The sequence below is a fragment of the Nothoprocta perdicaria genome, unplaced genomic scaffold (genome assembly GCF_003342845.1).
Source record: "Nothoprocta perdicaria isolate Ctin4 unplaced genomic scaffold, notPer1 scaffold_218, whole genome shotgun sequence".
In the NCBI taxonomy this organism is placed as follows: Eukaryota; Metazoa; Chordata; class Aves; order Tinamiformes; family Tinamidae; genus Nothoprocta; species Nothoprocta perdicaria.
In genome coordinates this window covers 1,059,385-1,080,436 of record NW_020455399.1, presented here as the reverse complement: position 1 = coordinate 1,080,436, position 21,052 = coordinate 1,059,385, and the positions used below count along the sequence as shown (strand labels likewise).

Below are 21,052 nucleotides of genomic sequence, written 5' to 3'. Positions count from 1 at the left end.
TGATGTGACCATGCTAAATTGCAGCARTCATGTAGAATCCAATTTTCATTTTACCTCTTGATTTTAGTGATTTGTTTGATTAATCTGCTTTAATCTTAATCTTGATTTAGCATGCTTTTATAGTAAATTTCTAGTGCAGTCCAGTTCTTCACAAGTAAATCTTTACCTTCTGAAGGCAAAGTGGAATTCAAATGGTTGGTGCGTGAAAATGGTAATACCTGTATTATCTATACTTGCTTTCCCCAACAAAATTTTGTACACAATATTGCCTAAGGGATGCATTTCAATCTTCAGATTGACAGCTGCAAATCCAGTACCACATACTATTCCAGTTCCAAACTTTACATTAACAGCAACAACAAAATTACAGCTGCTTTAAAAAGTACATACGTACAGCTCACAGCTGTCTATCAAAAGATTTCCATAGGGAAAAAGGATCGAATATCTASCTTTTCACAGCAGTGCTCTTCACAATACAAAGGTTATCTTAAAAAAAAGAGAAAGAAAAAAAAGAAAAAAAGGTTTTCTGAAATGAGGGCAGCCAGGTTTTCTCAGGAGCTGTGGGCTCAATCACCCACCTTCCTCACCTGGGGATTTTCCAGGGCATTACCCYCATCCTGTGGCCATTCAGCTGTTATACCGTTAAATTATGACCGCTGTAACGGGCGTTACCGCCGAAGTCCCAAGCTCCAGGCTGCTGGCTGGGATCGAAGGGCCCCACAGGGGCAGGATTCCCGTGGAGGGGACACAGGAGAAGGGGGAARCAGGGGCATCACCCTGGCGCCCCCCAGACCTACCGCCTCCACAGGGCCCCCGCCACCACCCCAGGCTCGCCCGCCACCGCCACGTCCCCGTTGTCGCCTCCACCAACCTCCCCCTCACAGGGCCCAACGGCCATCACGGGCCGCCCTTCCTCCTCARCTCGAGGGCCCATTGGCCGGCAGCGCCGTCAGTCACGTCGCAAGCCCCGCCCCCTACGCTGCATGCGGGGGCGGCAGCTCCCCCCACCCTCCCCCGGCAGGTGGCTCGTGTTGGGGGGGGAGGAAGGGGGCGGAGCGTCGCGAGCCTCTTCGCGCCTTCCGCGGAGGCCCCGCCCCGCGCCCGCCCCTCCCCAGGTGTGTGCGTGCTACGTCACCCCCCCCGCGCGCACGCGCCGTGCTGGCGTCGCCGCCGTTCCGTGCGCCGCGCGTCACCGCTCCTGGCCTGGCGCGCGCCGCGGCCGCCGGACGGTTCCGCTGCGGGCTCGCTGAGGCGGCGGCAGCGGCAGCTCGGCCGCCTCGCTCGCCCCTTCTCCCTCCCTCTCGCGCGCCCGCCTTCCGCCCTTGGCTCGGGCGGCGCAGCGGCGGCTTCGTCGGCGGGCGCGGCCTGGTGCGCGCCGCGGATCCAGCCGCTCGCGTAGGCGCCGCGCTGAGGTGAGGCCCGGCCGGCTCGGGCCTGCGCGGGGGGGGGCGGGGAAGCGCCGCCGCTCGCCGCCGCCATGAGCGTGGAGGCGTACGGGCCCAGCTCGCAGACGCTCACCTTCCTGGACACCGAGGAGGCCGAGCTGCTCGGCGCCGACACGCAGGGCTCCGAGTTCGAGTTCACCGACTTCACCCTCCCCAGCCAGACGCAGACGCCGCCCGGGCCCGGGCAGGCGGCGCCGGGGCAGGGCCAAGGCCCGGCCGGAGCGGGGCAGGGCCCGCCGGGAGCCATCGAGGCCCAGGTGAGAGCGCGGGTTCGGGGTGGGGGGGTCACCGCCACCGGGGAGGCGGCGCGGGGGGGTCCGGAAGGGGCGGGCGGGCGGCGGAGCCGCGTGGTGCCCGCGCGGGGCGGGGGGGGGCGGCGGCCCCGGCGCTTTTTGGCCGCGCGGGGAACGGAGAGAAGGGGCCGACCCCGGCGGAGCCCGCGGCCCCGCCGCCCGGTTCCCCCCGGAGGGCACCGGCAGCTCCGGGGAGGCCCTCCCCGCTCCAGAGCGCGCTGCAGGTGGCCCCCGCTTATCGCAGTCGCCCCCGTGGAAATCCCGCTCTTTCGTTATTGCTTCCTTTTTTTTGTTTACTTTCTAAACTCAAAAGGTTTAATCGTTGTTTGTTCTACTTTTTGAGTATGTTTTTGCCCTTATTCTCTGCTCCCTTTGCTCCTGCACAGTTGCTAAGCGGGTTTGTTTTGGTTTGGTACAGCAGCGACCAAAGTCACTCCCCCTAGTACGGGAGCAGCGTGGCTTTATACTCCCTTTGGAGGTCTCTTTTTTGCAGTAATTTCGAGAAATTTGCCTGTATTTTCTTAATGCAGTTGATGGTTGGTACCTTAGCGCTCATCTATCAAAATACATTTTTGTGGAAATGACTTTACAGAAGTGAAAGCAAAGAGGGAATTGGGGTGTTACACTCGCATGGTAGGAATTGTTTTTACATGRAGATGCTGCCTGTCTCTGTGCTTCATCTTGGATATGTTTGTAGAAAATAAATAAAATAAAAAAAAGCGAAACTGGGGTCTTCATTAAAAGGTGGTGGAATGTCCCGATAAGCTTCATTACATCCAGATAAGCAAACGCTTATGTAGAACTATTGTTAGCAATGGATTGATTGTAGATTATCCCTGTTTTAAGAYGAGTTTAAAGATGCGTTGAAATGCTGCAGGTAAGTTATGAGTCTTGCAAAGTGGCTGATTTGGTTCCATAAATGATATAGCTGTGGCTACACAAGTGGACAAAGTCAAACCAGGCCAAGCTGTYGAGGTGTTGAGAAGCTACAGGTGTGCAGAATAAGGCCAAGAGTGATATTAGGCTATTCTGGCCATAGCAGATATATCCCAGGGGATTTGGGGGACTTTCTCCTGCTTTAAGGTTCTTTATACACCTTGGGAGTAGCTGTTGGGATGTGCCTTGCCTCAGGTTAGTGGGTTTGTGTCTAGCTAAAGGAGGGGGTTACTGTTGTGTCCCCATGGACTGTTTGCTTTATTTTATATTCATTAGCAAGTTGACTTTAGATTTGGCAAGATAAATCTTGTTACTGTTTGGGCAGCAAAAGTATTAAATCTTAATAAAACGTATGTCTCAGTACAGTCAGTGTATGCATTAATTAGTTAAAAGGGTGGCTTTAATAAAATCTTAGTTCTTAATGCTAGAGTAGATTGTGATCTTTCCAGAACTCTTTGTAGAGAACTTTGAGCCAGGAGAACAAAAACCCAGCCCTGAAATAAGCTTAYACTGAAAGACCAGACTGGAGGATTATTTTTTTGTCTAAACGTGTTTGAAATGCCTTTGAAGTAAAAAGGGGGAAAAAAAAAAAAAAAAAGGGCTCACGCGGTTATTGAGAATTTTGTAACCATCCTGGCAAGGAGAAAAGGTTGAAGACTTTTTATTTATTCTACTGAATACTTTTAAGCTGTTTTTTTTTGCCAAATGTTCTTGATGCCAGAAATTGTATTTTAGGGAGAGGGGAATGGACCTATTAGAACAGTACCTCCCAGAAACCAAATCCCTTGATCTGTTCAGACTTGTGCATTTCAACAGACTCATCTCAGATAAGATCAGGAATTATGTATTTTTAAAGATTGAGGAGTACTGTATTACTTTGAGTGAAAATGTAAACCTGCCATGTATTCTTTKATAGTGAAGATGCTAAAAATGTAACTTGCAAGACCTGAAAATCGTTCACGTCCATTTTTCCATAGTTAATTTTTGTTACTGTAATTATAACTAAAGCTAATTAAATGTGTAATCCTTATTCAAAGCTGATAAACATTGGAGGCATGTCATCGTGCCCTGCTGCTCCATATTCTGATAGCTTCTTAGTGCCTGAAGTTTAAAAAGATGAGTTAAGCAAGACAGAGAACCTAATTTCTTAAGAAAATGTGCTTAACTATTCCATAAGAACTTTCTTCCCCTATATGTTTATATATACAGTTTAAGAGGATATTGTTGCAATAGATTAGTGCACAAGGGACAAAAGATAGTGAGAGGCTAATAGTGCAGAAGCAATCCTGCTATTTCTCTTTAGAAAAGCGTTTTTTTTTTTCACGTAGCATATTTAGCAAAACCAACTATTATGTTCAATTTCAATCCTTTTAAGAAACAAATCAATTTATCTTATTCCCCAGCCCTCTGGACAAGGACTTAGGATGTTAGGAAGCAGTCACGTGTTCTGGGTCGGTGACAGACAAGGCACCTTGTCTTAACGTGCACTAAGCTGTTTGAGCAAGTGATTGCGGGAAGACGGGTCAGYGATCAGATTTTGGGGACTCAGTTTATCTCTCAGCTCTACCAAAGACTTTTTCTCTTGTATCAGAATGACTTTCTGCTTGTCAGTTCCCCATCCAGAAAAGCAGCTTTTGTTTGCTGCCCTGGAGGCTCTGTGAGGTGAATATTCCCAGTAACACTTCCATATTTTGAAAAGAAGAACAAGTAATAGATAATATCAAAGCAAAATATTTTTTCTTTAGCTTTAATGTCTAGAATATCACAAACAACAAGTGATCAACGTAAAGCATAGGATACTGACCTGAATTAGGACAGCATGACTAGGTGCCCAGTGCCTGCTGTTCAGTGTTGGAATGTGTTGCCATGGCTGATTGGAGTGCAGTCTCATAAGTCTTTGAGGAAATTATGTATTTAACTACCCTTATTCCCGTCTGTTGAGCTGTACSTCTCCAAAATAGAACTGCACTGCTTGATTGTTGCCTTCTGGACAGTTATTTCTAGGGCTGAAAATGAGCAAGAGAGGGACTGGTGCCTTTGAGCTCCCAAGCTTTCCAGTTGCTCGATGTAGCTGCTAAACTTGCCTTGCCAGAGGTTTCAGCCCTGGCAAAGTCTCTTTAAAAGCAGAGTAGTGTGCCCCCTCCCCCAGCTCCTCCTAAAACAGTTGATGGTGCCAGATTTTTTAATAACCTGCACATAGACCCGCRCCGCAGCGAGGTTTAGAACAATAGTTGAGTCACTTCCTCGTTGTCTGCCCGCCAAGGCCTCGTGCGGGCGCCGGGCGCTTCGCGGTGGCAGGTGACGGCGCTGCTGCCCACGCCAGCTCGCGGGCTGCGACCGCTGCAAGCACCTGGGGTGCAGCACAGGGCGACCGGCAGGTCTTGTGGCAACCTGGCTTCCCATCCGTTCTTTTAAGGGCCATGCCGCTGTGTTACAAGCAACCACCTTCTAGGCCATCGGAGTGTCTCGTGAGCACCCAGGAACGGATGGAACTTGTCAGCTGCTGTGTGTGAGAATGTGTTTTGGGATAGAAAATGGAAGATGCACCTGTGAATGCACAGTATTCATACTTTAAGAAATTGAAATCGGCTTAAAGCTTCAGTATCCCCTGTGTTTCAGGACCAGTTAAATTGTCTTATCATGTTGTGAAGTGGCACTTTTTACTTAAAATGGATATTTATCTGCCAGCATCTGCAATGATGGTGTTATGCAATGAGCTTATCAGACTGGGGTTCATCATTCTGATGTATTTTATGTGCTGCTGTAGTTTTTTTTCCTTTATTTTCCTTCACTTTCCATGCAGAAGCTGCCYCTTGGTTGATTATTCTTGTTAAAAGCCTGTCCTTAGAGATAATAGCAATAAAAAGTCATACCAGTTAGATTGCACGTTTAGCAAACACATCTCATGCCTTTTCAAAGGCAGTAAAACAAAGCTTGTGTTGTAGAGTCTGATCCTCTGTTGCTGAAGGCAAATGTGAAGCATCATAAACTTTTTTAATTTAACTTGCATTAAAACTTAAGGTTCAAAAATGAAACTAATTAGTATAGAATCTAAATGGGACTCAGAGGATGCTTGGTTTGGATTGCATATTGAGTTTAGTTTTTCCCTGATAGCAGCATATGAACTTGCTGAAGCTTGCCTAAGATGTTAGTTTGTGGAAATATAGTAGCCAGTGGTGGAATTAAATTATGATACCTCTAATTGCGAAGGGGCAATGGCTGCTTTAGCCACACTAAAATCAAATATGTGATGCTTCTTCCCCTTTGAAAAGCATTGTATTTAAGAAGTTGAATTCTGTATTTCTCTGGAACTGTGTAGTTTTATGGTACCTGCTTTCTTTATACTTCCCCTTTGTGTTGAAAAGGAACATGCAAGGAAAAATATGTATTTTTACCATGACTAGGAATATGTATGTGTGTAAAGGCTGCTGACAGAGTACCAGATGTTGCATAACTCCTGGTTCTGGTAGCTAGTGTGTCATTAGTTAAAGGAGCAGCAACTTCCTTGCACTTTTGCTTTACTCTGAGAACTTGTAAGATATAATAACTRATTTTGATTTTGCGCTGTTCTTGGATAATTTATCATGACACTTTCTAATGGAAATCATAGCTAAATAAATATGAGAAAAATACACAGTAATTGAAAAAAATATTACATAATACCTGCATAGTAAATGGCCATACTTGATGTAGGTTTTAGACACCTGTGGAAGGCTTGAAAAATACTRTGCTGAAGAACAGCATCTGTTATTTCCTGCTAGGCTTATATGAGAGTAGGTTTCTTGTTAACCCTGTATCATGAAGGTGTGTTTCTGATATCCTGGAGAAGGGAAAAAATGTGATTTGGTAGATAAAGAACAGCAAAAGTAGATGAGGGAAGTCCTATACAATAAAGATGCTGTTTTAAGGTCAATTCCTATAGTAAAATATGAGGAATAAAAAAACTATCTGATGCTGCTAGAACTGTTTGAATGGTTTTTTTTTTTTTTTTTTTTGCTAGGTAAGACTAGAGAGAAATGTATTCTGCAGAAAACGCAATTGCCTGCATTATTAACTTTTTTCTACTTGGGGTTTAAATAGTCCAGTAAAATAGGAGTGAATGAAATAAGTGTTGATTATATAACTTATGTATTCCAGCTCTTGGAGAGCATACCTGGATTTTGTAACTTAACCACTGGCTTTGTGTTTCAGGTTAACGGACCWGATGGCATTCTGCAGAATGGAGCTGTAGATGATAACGTGGCTAAAACCAGCCAGCTTCTGGCAGAGCTGAATTTTGAAGAAGATGAGGAGGATACCTATTACACGAAGGACCTCCCTGTGCATGCCTGCAGGTAGCACTCAGGATTTACCCGGTTTAATATTTCCAGAGGGCAAGAGCACAGGTTTCTGAATTGAATAACAAGCTTGTATGAGTAAAAAGTATAAGCTTAGGGGTTTTCTGGAATTTGAGAATAACAGATCTGTGTACTGGCAGGAAAATAGTGCCCTCTGGTGAGCTGTTGCCTGCACTGACAGTTTCCACTTCAATAGATCTTTGACCTTTATAGAGGAGTATAAGGCAAAGCCAGATCGCGATGGTGAGAGTGCGAAGCGTTAAAGTATTTATAACTCAAAACCAAAGTTTAACTACTGCTTTTGCCAACACTCAGCTGCTCTGATTTTTAATTTCCTCTTGTTTTTGTACACTATTGGATACTTGAAATTTTGTATTTGAATTTTCCTAGAAGCAGTCACCCAGTCACTTCCTTTTTTTTCCTCTCTCTTTTCTCAATCCTAGCTACTGTGGGATCCATGACCCAGCTTGTGTGGTTTACTGCAACACCAGCAAAAAATGGTTCTGTAATGGGCGTGGAAATACTTCTGGCAGGTAAATAATGATGGCAGTGACAAAGTCTTGCACTAGGGCATGTTTCTTTCAAAGCGTTTCATTTGGTTCTGCTTTTCTCTTTAATGTCAACTGCTATATTGTCTTAAATGGGGCTAAATCTGGCTTGAGTATTAACCTCATAAAAATGTGTATCCTCTCTGGTTTCAGCCACATTGTTAATCACCTTGTGAGAGCGAAGTGCAAAGAGGTGACTCTCCACAAGGATGGGCCTCTGGGAGAGACTGTCTTGGAGTGCTATAACTGTGGATGTCGTAATGTGTTTCTCCTGGGCTTTATTCCAGCCAAAGCAGACTCTGTGGTGGTTTTGCTGTGCAGGTGAGAGAATGCCTTTATTGGCAGGCTTGTTATCAAGTCCGTTGCATCATCTTATTTCTAATGGGCAATTCSTGTTTTCATTTTGTACCTAATTGTATTTTATGTTCTAATTTGCTACTCTTTGGTTGGCTGTACAGACTTGAGGAGTTCTACACAAGTAGATAATACARTAAAAACATGTTTTGTTAGGCTATGCAGATGCCTTAGTAATACAAAAAGGATCTCTTACAAATGAAGCTGTCCTTGATGGAATAAATGTATTCCCAGAACAGTAATTGATAGTAGGTGTTGAAATAATGATTAGTTCTTCTACATGCTGAGTTGACACAGCAGGCTATAGGGTAGATTATTCCCTTTATACTTTAACTGAGATGTTTGCATCGTTGAAAAACGTGGTAACATGATTGTACATATTTCACACGTTAATCTTGTTCCTAGATTTGTCTAATTTAATAATTTTTTTCAAAATCTTGGTTGTGCAGGCAACCATGTGCCAGTCAGAGCAGCCTGAAGGATATTAACTGGGACAGTTCACAGTGGCAGCCTCTCATCCAGGACCGCTGTTTCCTTTCATGGCTGGTAAAGATTCCATCTGAACAGGAACAGCTGAGAGCGCGTCAGATCACAGCTCAGCAGATTAACAAACTGGAAGAACTTTGGAAGGTAGCAGCTTCTCTTTACATGTCAGTGGTGTTTAGCCAGGTGTTAATTTTGTATTTTTTTGCGAAAGAGGGGAAGGACAAGATTGTTTTAGCAACTGGGAATTTAGCAGAAAATTCAAAGGATTGGTTAAGCAGGAAAGCTGCATCCCTAGGATTTTCAGGTCATTCGGAACTGCACTRTTTGCCAAAAAACCTGCAGTTTGCCGAAACAATTTTCTTTCTCCTTTGTGTTAATAGCCCTTCAATCTAATAGTCCTTCAGTTTTYGAAAGGATGATTGGGTGAGTAAGGAACTGAAGTCTACACTGGGTTTTCAGTTATTACTTTTTGAGAACTTTGTTCTACATTAACAGAGGTAGAGGAAAACCCAACTGGATGTTTGTTGTAACAGGTTAGAATTGTGCCTTGTATAACCTTGGGGCAGTGATATGTAAACATGAAAACTGTCAGTGTCTAGCTTGAAAAGACAAATCTTAAATCTGAAATAAGTGAGGAACAACACTGTTACCTTTGTATCCTTTGTGAAAATAAGTCTATCGAATATATAATGTTTTTTCATGGAATTTATTACTGCCGTTGTAATAACAAGTAAGAACTTGCTGGTTTCTGTTCTTAGAACTTTTATTTAAAACAYTTATGCTTTAAATTCTAGGAAAATCCATCTGCAACCCTGGAGGATTTAGAAAAGCCAGGTGTTGATGAAGAACCACAGCATGTCCTTCTTAGATATGAAGATGCTTATCAATACCAAAATATATTTGGTCCTCTAGTCAAGCTTGAGGCAGACTATGACAAGAAACTCAAGGAGTCTCAGGTAGTGTTCAGATTTGAAGAGACTTCTGCTCAAATCCTTAAGGGCTCAATCCTTAAGAATAAATAGATATTTAACTGTTGGGTGGCAGTGTCATAGGAGTTTCGTTGGTCTCCACTGTTTGTTTATTTGGGGGAGAGGGAGAAATTTTTTTTAAAAAGTTGAGAACTGTGATAGTTAGCAGTTCTTTAAGAGCCTAATAGATGTCTGTCTTTGTCATTAGACTCAAGATAACATCACAGTCAGATGGGACTTGGGCTTGAACAAGAAAAGAATTGCTTATTTCACTTTGCCGAAGACTGATTCAGGTAATAGCAGCTTAGCTGTAGGTTTTGTGTGTTTTTTATTTGATGAATAAACTCAGTGTTTAAAGAACTGTGGTGATCTGGCCTGGGGTGTAAAATAGTTCTACAGAAATTGTCTCGTTGTTGGATTTTTCTGAGAACTTTTCTCTTGCTTTGTAGATATGCGCCTTATGCAAGGAGATGAGATCTGCTTGAGGTATAAAGGAGACCTGGCTCCTTTATGGAAGGGAATTGGTCATGTTATCAAAGTTCCTGATAGTATCCTTTACTTAAGCTTTTAAGGTGGAAGTTAAGTAGATCACAGGTAGTGACATTGCGAATTAAGGAGTTTTATCAGTTTGAATTTCAGGCGCGCTTCAGAAGAAACAGATTTCTCCTAGCTCTGCTTATTTCTACTTCCACCACTGTAAGCCAAATACACATGCCTGGAAAGTCCCCTTCTTAAAAGTTTCTTATCTGTAAAATGTGTGAACAGAAATTTAAATATTCACTGTGGAAAATTATTAAAAACTACAAAGCACGTCTGTACTCTTGACAGTGGGAGTATTAAAGACTTAATGAAAGGTTGAAGTCTCTTAAAAGAGTAAAAATGTGTAAAAGTAGTTTTTAACCCATTAGAAATTCTGCCAAACAGGGAGCTGCTAATAAATTGTAATAGGGAAAAATAAAATTCAGATGTTTGCTATAGATTACTACTTAACGAGGTTCTACAGATTATGGTGATGAGATAGCCATCGAGCTGAGAAGCAGCGTTGGAGCACCTGTGGAAGTTACTCATAACTTCCAAGTTGATTTTGTATGGAAGTCTACTTCATTTGACAGGTACTGGGAATACATCTTCTTTATGGTGCTAATTTAAAGGATGCTGTGGGGTTTTTTGGTTTTGTTTAAGCTTGATGTGCATTTTGCYTGGTTAACCTTTGTGCTGGGCAATTTGGGATTGTTATGTTTCTAATGCATACTGATTTTTCTGTCCTTTCCTCATTTCAGAATGCAGAGTGCTTTAAAAACATTTGCTGTGGATGAGACTTCAGTGTCTGGGTACATCTATCACAAGCTGTTAGGGCACGAGGTAGAAGATGTAATTATTAAATGCCAATTGCCAAAGCGCTTTACAGCACAAGGACTGCCTGATCTCAACCATTCTCAGGTAATGCCATTCCATTTTTACTACAAAGAATATGATGAAATACTTAAGAATAGAGCTTGAGCAACTTTGCTATTTTGTGTGTAGGTAGTTACAAACTTTTGGTTTTGAATCAGGTTTATGCTGTGAAGACTGTCCTGCAGCGTCCCCTGAGTCTCATTCAGGGTCCCCCTGGTACAGGAAAAACAGTGACGTCGGCCACAATTGTCTATCATCTGGCTAGACAGGGCAATGGGTAAGAACTCCTTTCTAATTTTTTTTATCTATTAAAGTTACTTTATTCATAGTCCTATAGCTGACTTATTCTTGAACGTTGAAATAAGTTGACACCTCAAACTGAAAAGATTTTCTAGATATATACTCTTCTAGCAAGATTTACACTTGTTTTGGAGAACATTCTTCTGTAGCCTATTTTTGGGGATACRTATGCCAAAAGTTCTGACTTTGTTGTAAGTCTTTCGGGGGGAAAGAAAGGCAATTTATATCTCACTGAGACTTATCTTGTCATTTTTTCTTCAATCTTTAAGGCCTGTATTGGTTTGTGCTCCAAGTAACATAGCTGTAGATCAGTTGACTGAGAAGATTCACCAAACTGGACTGAAAGTMGTTCGCCTGTGTGCTAAAAGTCGTGAGGCAATTGACTCTCCCGTGTCCTTCTTGGCGTTACACAACCAAATCAGAAACATGGATAGGTATGAAAATGTTGGAAGGGGAGAGGAAGGGGGAACAAAACGGACCTGAGATTTTTTTTCTTCCGTATGTGTGTGTCACTTCCAGCTTTGCACATCCGATCTCAGTTTGTGAGTGGCACAATAAAAAGCCTGAAAAAAATCTGAAGTTCTGTATTGTAAAAAGCTGTTAATGGGGCTTTAAAGCAAATTCCTTTGTTTTGCAGTATGCCAGAGCTTCAGAAACTGCAGCAACTTAAAGATGAAACTGGAGAACTGTCATCTGCTGATGAGAAACGTTACCGGGCACTGAAGCGAACAGCAGAGCGTGAATTACTTATGGTAATGTTCTCTTGCTTCTGGTATCTTCCATCCTTTCATCTTGTCACTTGAGGCTTAGTTACCATTTATTGGTCAAACTGAGAGTACAGGTTAACTTTGGGGGTGTTTCTGAAGTGGTATTAGATAATACTTCTGCATGGAAAAGTATATCCATTGTATTTCATTCTCCAGAATGCAGACGTGATCTGTTGCACGTGTGTGGGAGCTGGTGATCCAAGACTGGCAAAAATGCAGTTCCGCTCCATTCTGATTGATGAAAGCACACAGGCTACGGAGCCAGAGTGCATGGTGCCCGTTGTCCTGGGGGCAAAGCAGGTAGGAGCCATGGCATTTCATTAAAGAACTTAAAGTGATATTTTTCACAGTTATGGKTAAGTAGGAATACAGCAACCTTTTCTTTCTGGAAGACTTTCTCCTAACACAGCTATTCTTTCTTTGGTGTAATCTTGTTGGTCCCTCTAAAACAAACTGGAGACTGAATAAAATGTTAGTGTAAGATAACCAGTAATACAAGTGGATAATTCCCTTAAGATAGCCCTTAGGTTAGATTTGAAGTTTGTTACAAGATGAACCAATTAATTCCAAATATATTTTATATTAAGATATTACTATCATTTTCAGTTATAGGGCAGATTTCAGAATATCAGAACTTAGATATTTACGTTGTCATCAACGATGAGTCTTCCTTTTTTTTCCCAGCTAATTCTGGTGGGTGACCACTGCCAGCTTGGTCCTGTTGTGATGTGCAAGAAGGCTGCCAAGGCTGGTCTCTCCCAGTCTCTCTTCGAGAGACTTGTGGTGCTGGGGATCCGTCCCATTCGCCTCCAGGTGCAATATCGCATGCATCCTGCCCTCAGTGCTTTTCCATCCAATATCTTCTATGAGGGTTCACTCCAGAACGGTGTTACTGCAGGTAAACCTACAAGTTGCCTTCTCTGCTATTTTAAGGATTGTAGGGAGAATATCTTTAAATACATTCTTTTAAGGAAAACTGCTGCTGTACTTATTTACTGTAGGTACTGTAGTGTTTTTCCTTACTATTTGTTTTGTGTGTTCTTCAGCTGACCGTGTGAAAAAGGGATTTGATTTCCAGTGGCCACAGCCAGATAAACCAATGTTTTTCTATGTTACACAAGGACAGGAAGAAATCGCCAGTTCAGGCACCTCTTACTTAAACAGGTAAGCAAAATTCAGCACTGACATAGAGCCTCATTTAGAAATACCTCAATCTGCTGTATCTCACATGTAAAGAAGATTCATATATGAATCTATTAATGATTCTGGAACACTCCTAGGAGAGAAAGTCTGAATTAAGAAAACAGAAGGGGAGTGGAATACACCAATTCTGCTGCCTATAAAATATCTAGGCATTTCTTTATGCCACAGAATTAATTTTATTAGGGCCAATAGCTTGCCAGAGGTATGTTAGATTTGATGCCTTAATTCTCCTTAGATGAAACAAATCTCTTCTTGTAGGACGGAAGCGGCCAATGTGGAGAAGATAACAACCAAGTTATTGAAGGCTGGTGCCAAACCAGACCAGATTGGCATTATTACTCCCTACGAAGGTCAACGATCTTATCTGGTGCAGTACATGCAATTCAGTGGTTCCCTGCATACAAAACTCTACCAGGTATGGAGCAGCTGTGCAGGCTCGAGAGAACACTCACATGCAAAGAAGCTAAAAATTTCAGATATTGTGAGACTTCATAGAGTGGTTGTTTTAATCTGATAGTATGTGTGTATTTATGCTTCTCTGCAAATTTCTGTGAATTTTGGTTCATTTCARTTAAAGTTGACCAAGCAAAAGATTCTCAGACAGTTGTATGTTCAACATAGTCTCTTTTGCAGTATTGAAACCTTGGTGTTTTCACTGAAGGAAGACTTGGTGGAAATAACTTTCTTGTGCCAAGAATGATCTGTCCTTCTGATTCAGGTTTCTCAGCTGGGAGCAACAGGGCTCATTTGSAGCTGCCTTACTACATGACTTTGGAATAGTCAGAAATCATTTTGGCAACATACCTAGAAAAAGGATGCTCTCTTTGGTGCAAATGTCAGTTTGGGGRAAATGGGAGAGTCATAAAGCAGCGAATATAAAAGAAATTTGTCCTGAACCGAGACTCCCTGTTCTCCCTTAGGGGAAGCTAATGACTAGTGGAATTATCAAATCATTCAACGTGATAAATATAACATGTTTGTTAAATGAARGGTTCTGTTACTGTGCAGCCAAAGTGTTTTGTAATATTTGTTGGTAACACAACTGTTTAGCGCTATGCTTCCGTGATGTACATGGTTTTTCCTTCATTCCAGGAAGTGGAAATTGCGAGTGTGGATGCCTTCCAGGGACGAGAGAAGGACTTTATTATCCTTTCTTGTGTAAGGGCCAATGAACACCAAGGGATAGGATTTCTGAATGACCCTAGGCGTCTTAATGTGGCTCTTACAAGAGCAAGGTAGAGTAAAATTGAGAGTATTTCATGTGTATTTCAGAGACCTAATCCGATAAAGTATAACGCAGTCTGACTATTGAAAGATTTTTTTGTACTTTTTTGTATTTTCCCCCCTGCTTAAGGGGTTCTTGGATGATTTCCACATGTCCTTCAACTTACAGGAGCAATCTAAGATYAATCAGTGCTGATTTGATGTCACTAGCCTGTAGAAGCAGGCCTATCTTTTCCATGTTGGCAGGATGCAATGAACTCTGGTGTCTACCTGCTTCTCTAGCCCTTCCATCTTTACCACGACTTCTTTTAAATAGCTCTAATCACTGAAATCACAGGAAGTCGTAGAATGAGGTCGATACTGTTGGATTTCCTTGGCTCCTGCAAGCTGTTGTCACTGTAAAGTGGTGGATTAAGTTCACTGCCCGGCAGGAGTGTCAGAAGAAAGTCCATGGTTCCTGAGAAGCTGCAGCAGTCTCCTCCTTTCGAATATTTTGTTACACTACAAAAATATTTCCATGTAAACCTAACCTTTGCATCAGGGTGTCCCACAATGACCTCATGCACTTAAAGTACCTTGATTTACTGCAAAATAATCTGCTGAATCAGGCTGTTGTGATGGTAGTAGTACTTATTTTTAGTCAAAACTGACTTTGTTTTCTCTGGCTATTTGCCGTTCTACAGATACGGAGTGATTATTGTTGGGAACCCAAAAGCGCTGTCTAAGCAACCACTTTGGAATCACCTGCTGAACTACTACAAGGAGCAGAAGGTTCTGGTGGAGGGACCGCTGAACAACCTCCGGGAAAGCCTCATGCAGTTCAGCAAGCCCCGGAAACTTGTCAATACCATCAATCCTGTAGGTTGCTATTTTGTGTCTTTCAGATGCTTGTGGTATGAAACAATTTGGGGTTAGATAATCAGGGTGAAGTATGCAGTCAACCACCCACCTCACACACCCATGCCTTCCATGCCTTTTTTTGCTGCTTAGGTATTGGACTGTGTTCCAGTAAGTTGCTGCTTCAGCTGTTGAAGTCGAGCGCTTTCTAGAAAAGCCTTTTCTGTCCTTTATTTTGTAGTCAGTAAAAAAGTTCAYGTGGGAGGTAATCTGAGGTGAATAAAACATCAAGTCATTATTTTGTAGGCAAATAGCAAGGTTATTAGACATGAGTATTTGAGACTGAAATTTGTCAAATACTTCATAGTGCAAAATGGGTTCATAAAATCACAAGTGTTTATTTCTCTTGTTGTCCATGATAYGTGGGAAATATCACACTATATTAGAACTAGTTTGTTTTTCTCAGCAGTTTTAAAGTAGGCATTCTTATCCAAAAAGCTTATTTGGGTTGCATGACAAATGAGTTTTGTGCAGAGGCTTTGTCTAACTTCCTGTAATGCTTCCAGGGTGCCCGTTTCATGACTACTGCCATGTATGATGCACGTGAGGCTATTATTCCAGGATCTGTCTATGACCGGAGCAGTCAAGGTAGAAGCAGCTATCAAAATCAACATCTTTATASAGTTTTCAATTAGTCCTTGGGAGGGTAGTGTCTTACAGACTTCACACTTTTAAATGTCAAGTGTCACTACAGAAAAATACAGAATTTGAGAGCAAAGTTTCTCAGTTCTGAGCTAGTTAAAATAGATGACAAGGGTTTCCATAATGTCTGCAAGGCAAATATGAGGGACTTGTGTGTATTGCATATTTCAATATTCTTGAATAAAGGATATACGAAAGGTGAATGTGCGACAAACCTCTCTGAAATTTGGAAGTACAAGGTAAATAGTGAACTGAAATCACTGCGTCTTTTGTTTTACCTTCTCTGCCTTCCCTAGGGCGCCCATCCAACATGTACTTCCAAACCCATGACCAGATCGGGATGATTAGTGCTGGCCCCAGCCACGTCACTGCTATGAACATTCCCATCCCTTTCAACCTCGTGATGCCACCGATGCCACCACCGGGATACTTTGGCCAGGCCAATGGACCAGCTGCAGGTACACGGGGCACGGGTGTAAGAGGGCAGAAGCCTTGGAGTTGCTTTTGCTCCTCTTGCTCCTGGGTTGAAGCTAGATGACAATGTGCTTGAGTCTTAGTTGTTGAATGCAAATCATTCAACACAGTGAGTTGCTTTGCCCTGTCTACCCCAACACTTCTACTTCTTAATTCTCTGCACTTGCTACTCTGAATGCTTAGAAGTATTGCCTCTTGCTAATCACCACTCGAGTCTTTGTAGAAGTAGTTAATTCCTGCTCTTGTCTGTGTGTAAAAGCTCTCTCTGATGGCTGGGATAAACACTTTTCCAGGACGTGGGGCACCAAAAGGAAAGACCGGTCGTGGTGGGCGGCAGAAAAACCGTTTTGCGATTCCTGGAACTAGTCAGTCAAACCTTCCAAATAGTCAAGCAAGCCAAGATGTGGTGTCCCAGCCTTTCTCCCAGGGTCCCCTGACTCAGGGGTATATCTCCATGAGTCAGCCGTCGCAGATGAGTCAGCCTGGGCTCTCCCAACCAGAATTATCACAGGTAAGCAGAATTTTATCTGCATGCTGTGTTTTCAAAATGTTGGTTTTTAACTCCTTGCTGCTTCAGCAGCTGGTTATTGCAGAAAGCCTAATACTTTATTGTGAAATGCCTAATACTTACGGATTACAGTTTGATTTGTAGAAATTCTGCAGCAGGAAGGTAGATTTTTAAAGCCACTCTCATGTTTTATCCTTGACTTTGGCTGCTAGGCAGTACTTGGTGCTCTGCAAGGGAGCCCTTGAGCTTGATGACCCCTCGGAGGCCTAACACCTGCTCTCGTTTGCAGGACAGTTACCTTGGTGATGAGTTTAAATCTCAGATCGATGTGGCGCTGTCACAGGACTCTACTTACCAGGGTGAACGTGCATATCAACATGGCGGAGTGACGGGACTGTCACAGTATTAGAGTGTAAGGCATTTGTTCAGTCCTCTGCCACCTCCTCCCCGCTTTAACTTCAGTACCTGTCCCAAGAGTGGCACCCGTAACGCAAATGCTCTCTTGCTTGCTTGCCTTTCCAGGTTGAGGAAGAAGAGCTAAGCTTGTGTGGAGCTTAGTTCATCAGCATTTTATTCTGGGTAATAAAAAAAATAAAATAAAATGGATACCTGTTTTCCACTGCTAAAACTGAAGCACCACTGTGTGAGAGCAACAGGAGAAAGAAACCAACCAACGGAGAGGAGAGAAAGAGAGAGAGAGAAAGGAGCGCGCGCGAGAGAGCCCACTGCTAGCTCACTGAGACAAGGAGACTGACCGGAGAGGAGAGAGAGCACCGACGGACTGGCTGGCGCCTCACGGGGAAGGCAACTCACCCCCAAATTGAGTGGTCAGCTGAGTCCCTGCTCCCCCAGTCAAACATGCTCGAGAGAAGGGCCTTCCGCAGGTGTCACTTCATTCCATCCTTCTCTCTGCGAGCAGGGCATTACTTTTCAGAGCAGACGGGGAGAGGAAAACCCTCATCTCAGAGTTGTTCTCGTTTTAAAGGGGTACTATATTTTAGCAGTAACTGTTTACACTTTTTAGAAGCAGAGTATCTTGAGAGAGAGTTCCCGAGGAAGCGACAGCAAGCCAAGCAGAAATCCGGCAGGTCACAGCTGATGCTCAACTCTGAGATGCAGGTTTTGTTGTCCAGCACTGGCTCTGAAATCCTAGTGTCATCGTGTCGCCCACATTCTGAACGGGTCTTTGTGACAAGGTGGTTTTAAAGAGATTCTTTCCAAGGAGCACTGAATTTCTAGAAGTTTGTCTCTGAATCCTTAGTGGTGGACCTGGGAGATCCTTGTTCTGAGAAGCTTAAAAGTTTAAAACCAAACCAAATTAGAGCACCAACCTTGAGAACTTTGTGTGATTTAAAGTTGCAGCAATCAGCCTCTTCTTCCTACATTGGATAGCAGTTAGAGTGAAAGGAGCCTGCGCGCTTGAGCAGGAGGAGGGTTTCCAAGTGTTTTCTGTATGCTTTAATTGGCTACTGTCTGGACTCTACTCTGTGAAAAACAAGCCTTTCTGTAAGATGAACTGTGCGCTTAAAAGGGGATGGGTTCCTGTGCCCTTCGGCCCTGGAGGAAACGATGCTACTAGGCCTGCTTTGTTCACTCCCACCGATCTGGGGAAGAAGTAGTGGAAACTGGGGATTATATTGGTTTTGAAGTAAAGCCTCTACAATGTTAGCGAAGCAGGTTTAGGGGAAAAAAAAATGGAAAAAGCAGGCAGTTGTTGGAAGGTGGCCTCTGATAGGTGGGTATAATTAGAGATAATGGGTTAGGCTTTTGTGTGGCTTCTTCAGGGATTAATGCAGAGAGCTGAACGATTCAGGTGTTTAAAAACCAACCCGGAGCCTATTTTTCAGGTAGTGGCCACGGCTGTGCCATCAATGCTGGCTTGAGAAATAGCTGGAAGTCAAAGCGGAGAACAGCACATAAAAGAAGCCATCCAATTTCTAAGTTGTACCCATGTCTTAAGTCATATGGGAACACTGGGAGCATTTTATTTGTGTCTAAACCTTTTTAGAAACAGCGCAGAGACCTGAAATTCCTACAAACCCATTTTTACCAGCCCCCTAAATTAGTCTAACCTCTACCTCCTAATTGGCTCAGATCAGTAGAGTGTGAATTAGTAACCTAGGTGTTTTTAAAGTTGGAATTAAGTTAGCTTTATACTCAAAGGGCTCCAAGTGTTTCTAGTCTTTTTTTTKGGGGGGGACGGGGGGAATTCAAAAATACCTCTCATATGAATGTACTTAAAACGATGTAAACCCCACTTTTTGTAACTTGGGGGGGTGGTGGGGAGGGAACCCCTTTCATTACTGTCCTTTCTGTAGATTGTTGACCCGCTTTCATCCCCTGTATTTGCTGTAGTTTTTCGGAGTGTCTCTCCCCCAGCACGGACGCGGTGTCGCGTGCCCCCCAGCCGGGAGTCGTGTGCACGTAAAACCAGAGCAGTTTGGATAGTTTTCCCAGTCCTGCAGTGAACGTAGTTCGAGAACTGCATCCGAAATGAAACGTTCCACAAATATTAAAAAAAAAGAAAAAACCAAAATTCTTGTTTCAGAAAAAGCCTCCAGAGTTTAGACTTCCAAAATGTGAAAGAATGGAGACACAGGCCACCTTCCTTCCTTGTGAGATGGACTGTTTTATTTATTAACATTGCCGAAGGGCTTTTAATTTTTTTTTCCTTCTGGTTAGGCTGCGTAGTTGCATAGTTTTGAGCTAGGTTGAAGCTGTAGCCCCCCTTGTGCAAGGCAATCCATTGAGTAATGTAACCCCTGCTCTCCCCCAGCCCTTTCTTTCACGGATTGGCATGCTTGCCTCTGCTTCGTGCTGTTTTTCTTTTCCTTTGTAGCAGTTAACTCTGAGTTTTATAAATCCAGACATCAGTGCTAGCACGGTGTTACTCTTTTGATTTTGTCTCAGTTTGTTTTAAACCTGTTTGTCATCAATAAAATATTAATAAACAGCTCTTGCATTCAAGGTGGCCCTTCCCTTTCAATGATGAGCCCGCGAAGCAACCGTTGAAGCGGAGTCTGATTGTATAAACTTCAAGTTTATTACTTTTTTTTAAACACAGGCTAGTACAAAAGTGTGGTGTGTGCATAGCAGACATGGATAAGCAACTGAACGGTGAGAAGTCTGTTAAGGGTCCTACCCGTGTTGCCTCCTYGGGCTCCTGCCCCTGGGTCCCTGAGCCTTGGGAAGCGGCTCCGATGGGACTAGAGATGCAGGAGCAGCCTGGAAGGGCTCCTGCCTGCTCCGTGCAAAGCTTGAACTTGCAGTGGCTCTTTCTGGAGTGGTTGACTGGCCCAGGTAGCTCAACCTGAGGCCACCCTGTGCGGCCCAAAGGGCCCTTCAAACACGGCTCAGCTGCTGCAACCAGCGCTGGGCTTCGGGGCTGCTTTTGGCACTGACCTGCGGGCTCAGATAGCAGGTAAGAAGCAGCAGGGAGTATTTAGGCTGCGCCTACCTTTGATTTAATACTGGCCAAAGACGGTCTCCGTTTCTAATTGCTCTTTCCCTGTTCTTGTTGGGTGCTGTGAGCAGAGGGGCCAGTGACCCTTGTGCTCAGGAGTCTTCCTACTCCCCCAGCACCCTTGCACCAACTAGTGCACTGTTTTTAATGCTGTGCAGCTTCAGTGGGAGACGGGGAGAAAGCTCTGATGAGCTGGGGTGAAGGGCTAAGTCCTTGCAGCTGCTCCTGTCTCAGTTCCAGTGCTCCCTGCTCATCCCTGCCCAAGGACTAGGCTCGGACCTGCCCCTGTGGGTCTGTGTCAGCCCTCGGGTACCAAAGCTGCGCCCAAGCTGGTCATTAGCCCCAGCTTGGGGTGTTGGCCAAACGCCCTGGGCTGGCTGCAAAGGAGGATTCAACCTTTAGTGCYTCCCTATGCGCTTGTTAACTGGATGGTTAAGACGGGACAACGTAGCTACGCTAAAGCTCGCGCTAAAGAACAGAACAAAAAGCTTCAAGTCTAGTTCAGATTTCTTTTCTCCACAAGGCCCTGAGCTCCAGCTGCTGCCAGTGCCTTCCCAGCCCAAAGCTGGGAAGAGGGAAGGAAGGAGGTGGCTCCACAGCTGCTGGGGAGCCCAGGCTGCAGCGCTGGGATTTGGGAGCCGGAGCTGCTGGCAGGTCCCCAGCACCGGCCCAGCTGCGAGGGGGAAACTGCCAACAGCTGCAGGCTGGACCTCGAGGCTAAAAAATACCAAAAAAAAGGAAAAATAACAAGCTCAACAACAAGAATCCTTAAAAAGCGCCCTGTAGAGCTGCAGAGCCCCATGAACACGGTG

The 21,052-nt window shown here is 43.9% G+C and overlaps 1 protein-coding gene across 2 annotated transcripts; it reads left to right on the top strand.

Moving 5' to 3' along the window:
- The first annotated feature begins 1,477 nt into the window (after window positions 1-1,477).
- UPF1 (UPF1, RNA helicase and ATPase) lies at window positions 1,478-19,693 on the top strand. Of its 2 annotated transcripts, none has more exons than XM_026038835.1 (24): window positions 1,478-1,702; window positions 6,866-7,008; window positions 7,455-7,544; window positions 7,713-7,880; window positions 8,363-8,543; window positions 9,194-9,355; window positions 9,576-9,660; window positions 9,817-9,915; window positions 10,371-10,479; window positions 10,648-10,807; window positions 10,921-11,039; window positions 11,332-11,496; window positions 11,700-11,814; window positions 11,986-12,129; window positions 12,514-12,727; window positions 12,876-12,993; window positions 13,291-13,447; window positions 14,125-14,267; window positions 14,940-15,114; window positions 15,660-15,741; window positions 16,092-16,253; window positions 16,563-16,780; window positions 17,067-17,189; window positions 17,300-19,693. In XM_026038835.1, the coding sequence occupies exons 1-23, from the start codon at window positions 1,478-1,480 to the stop codon at window positions 17,184-17,186; spliced, it is 3,354 nt and encodes a 1,117-aa protein (XP_025894620.1). In that variant the 3' UTR covers window positions 17,187-17,189; window positions 17,300-19,693. The 2 variants fall into 2 exon arrangements, with proteins under 2 accessions (XP_025894620.1, XP_025894619.1); XM_026038834.1 differs by having other exon boundaries at window positions 10,362-10,479.
- Window positions 19,694-21,052: the final 1,359 nt, after the last annotated feature.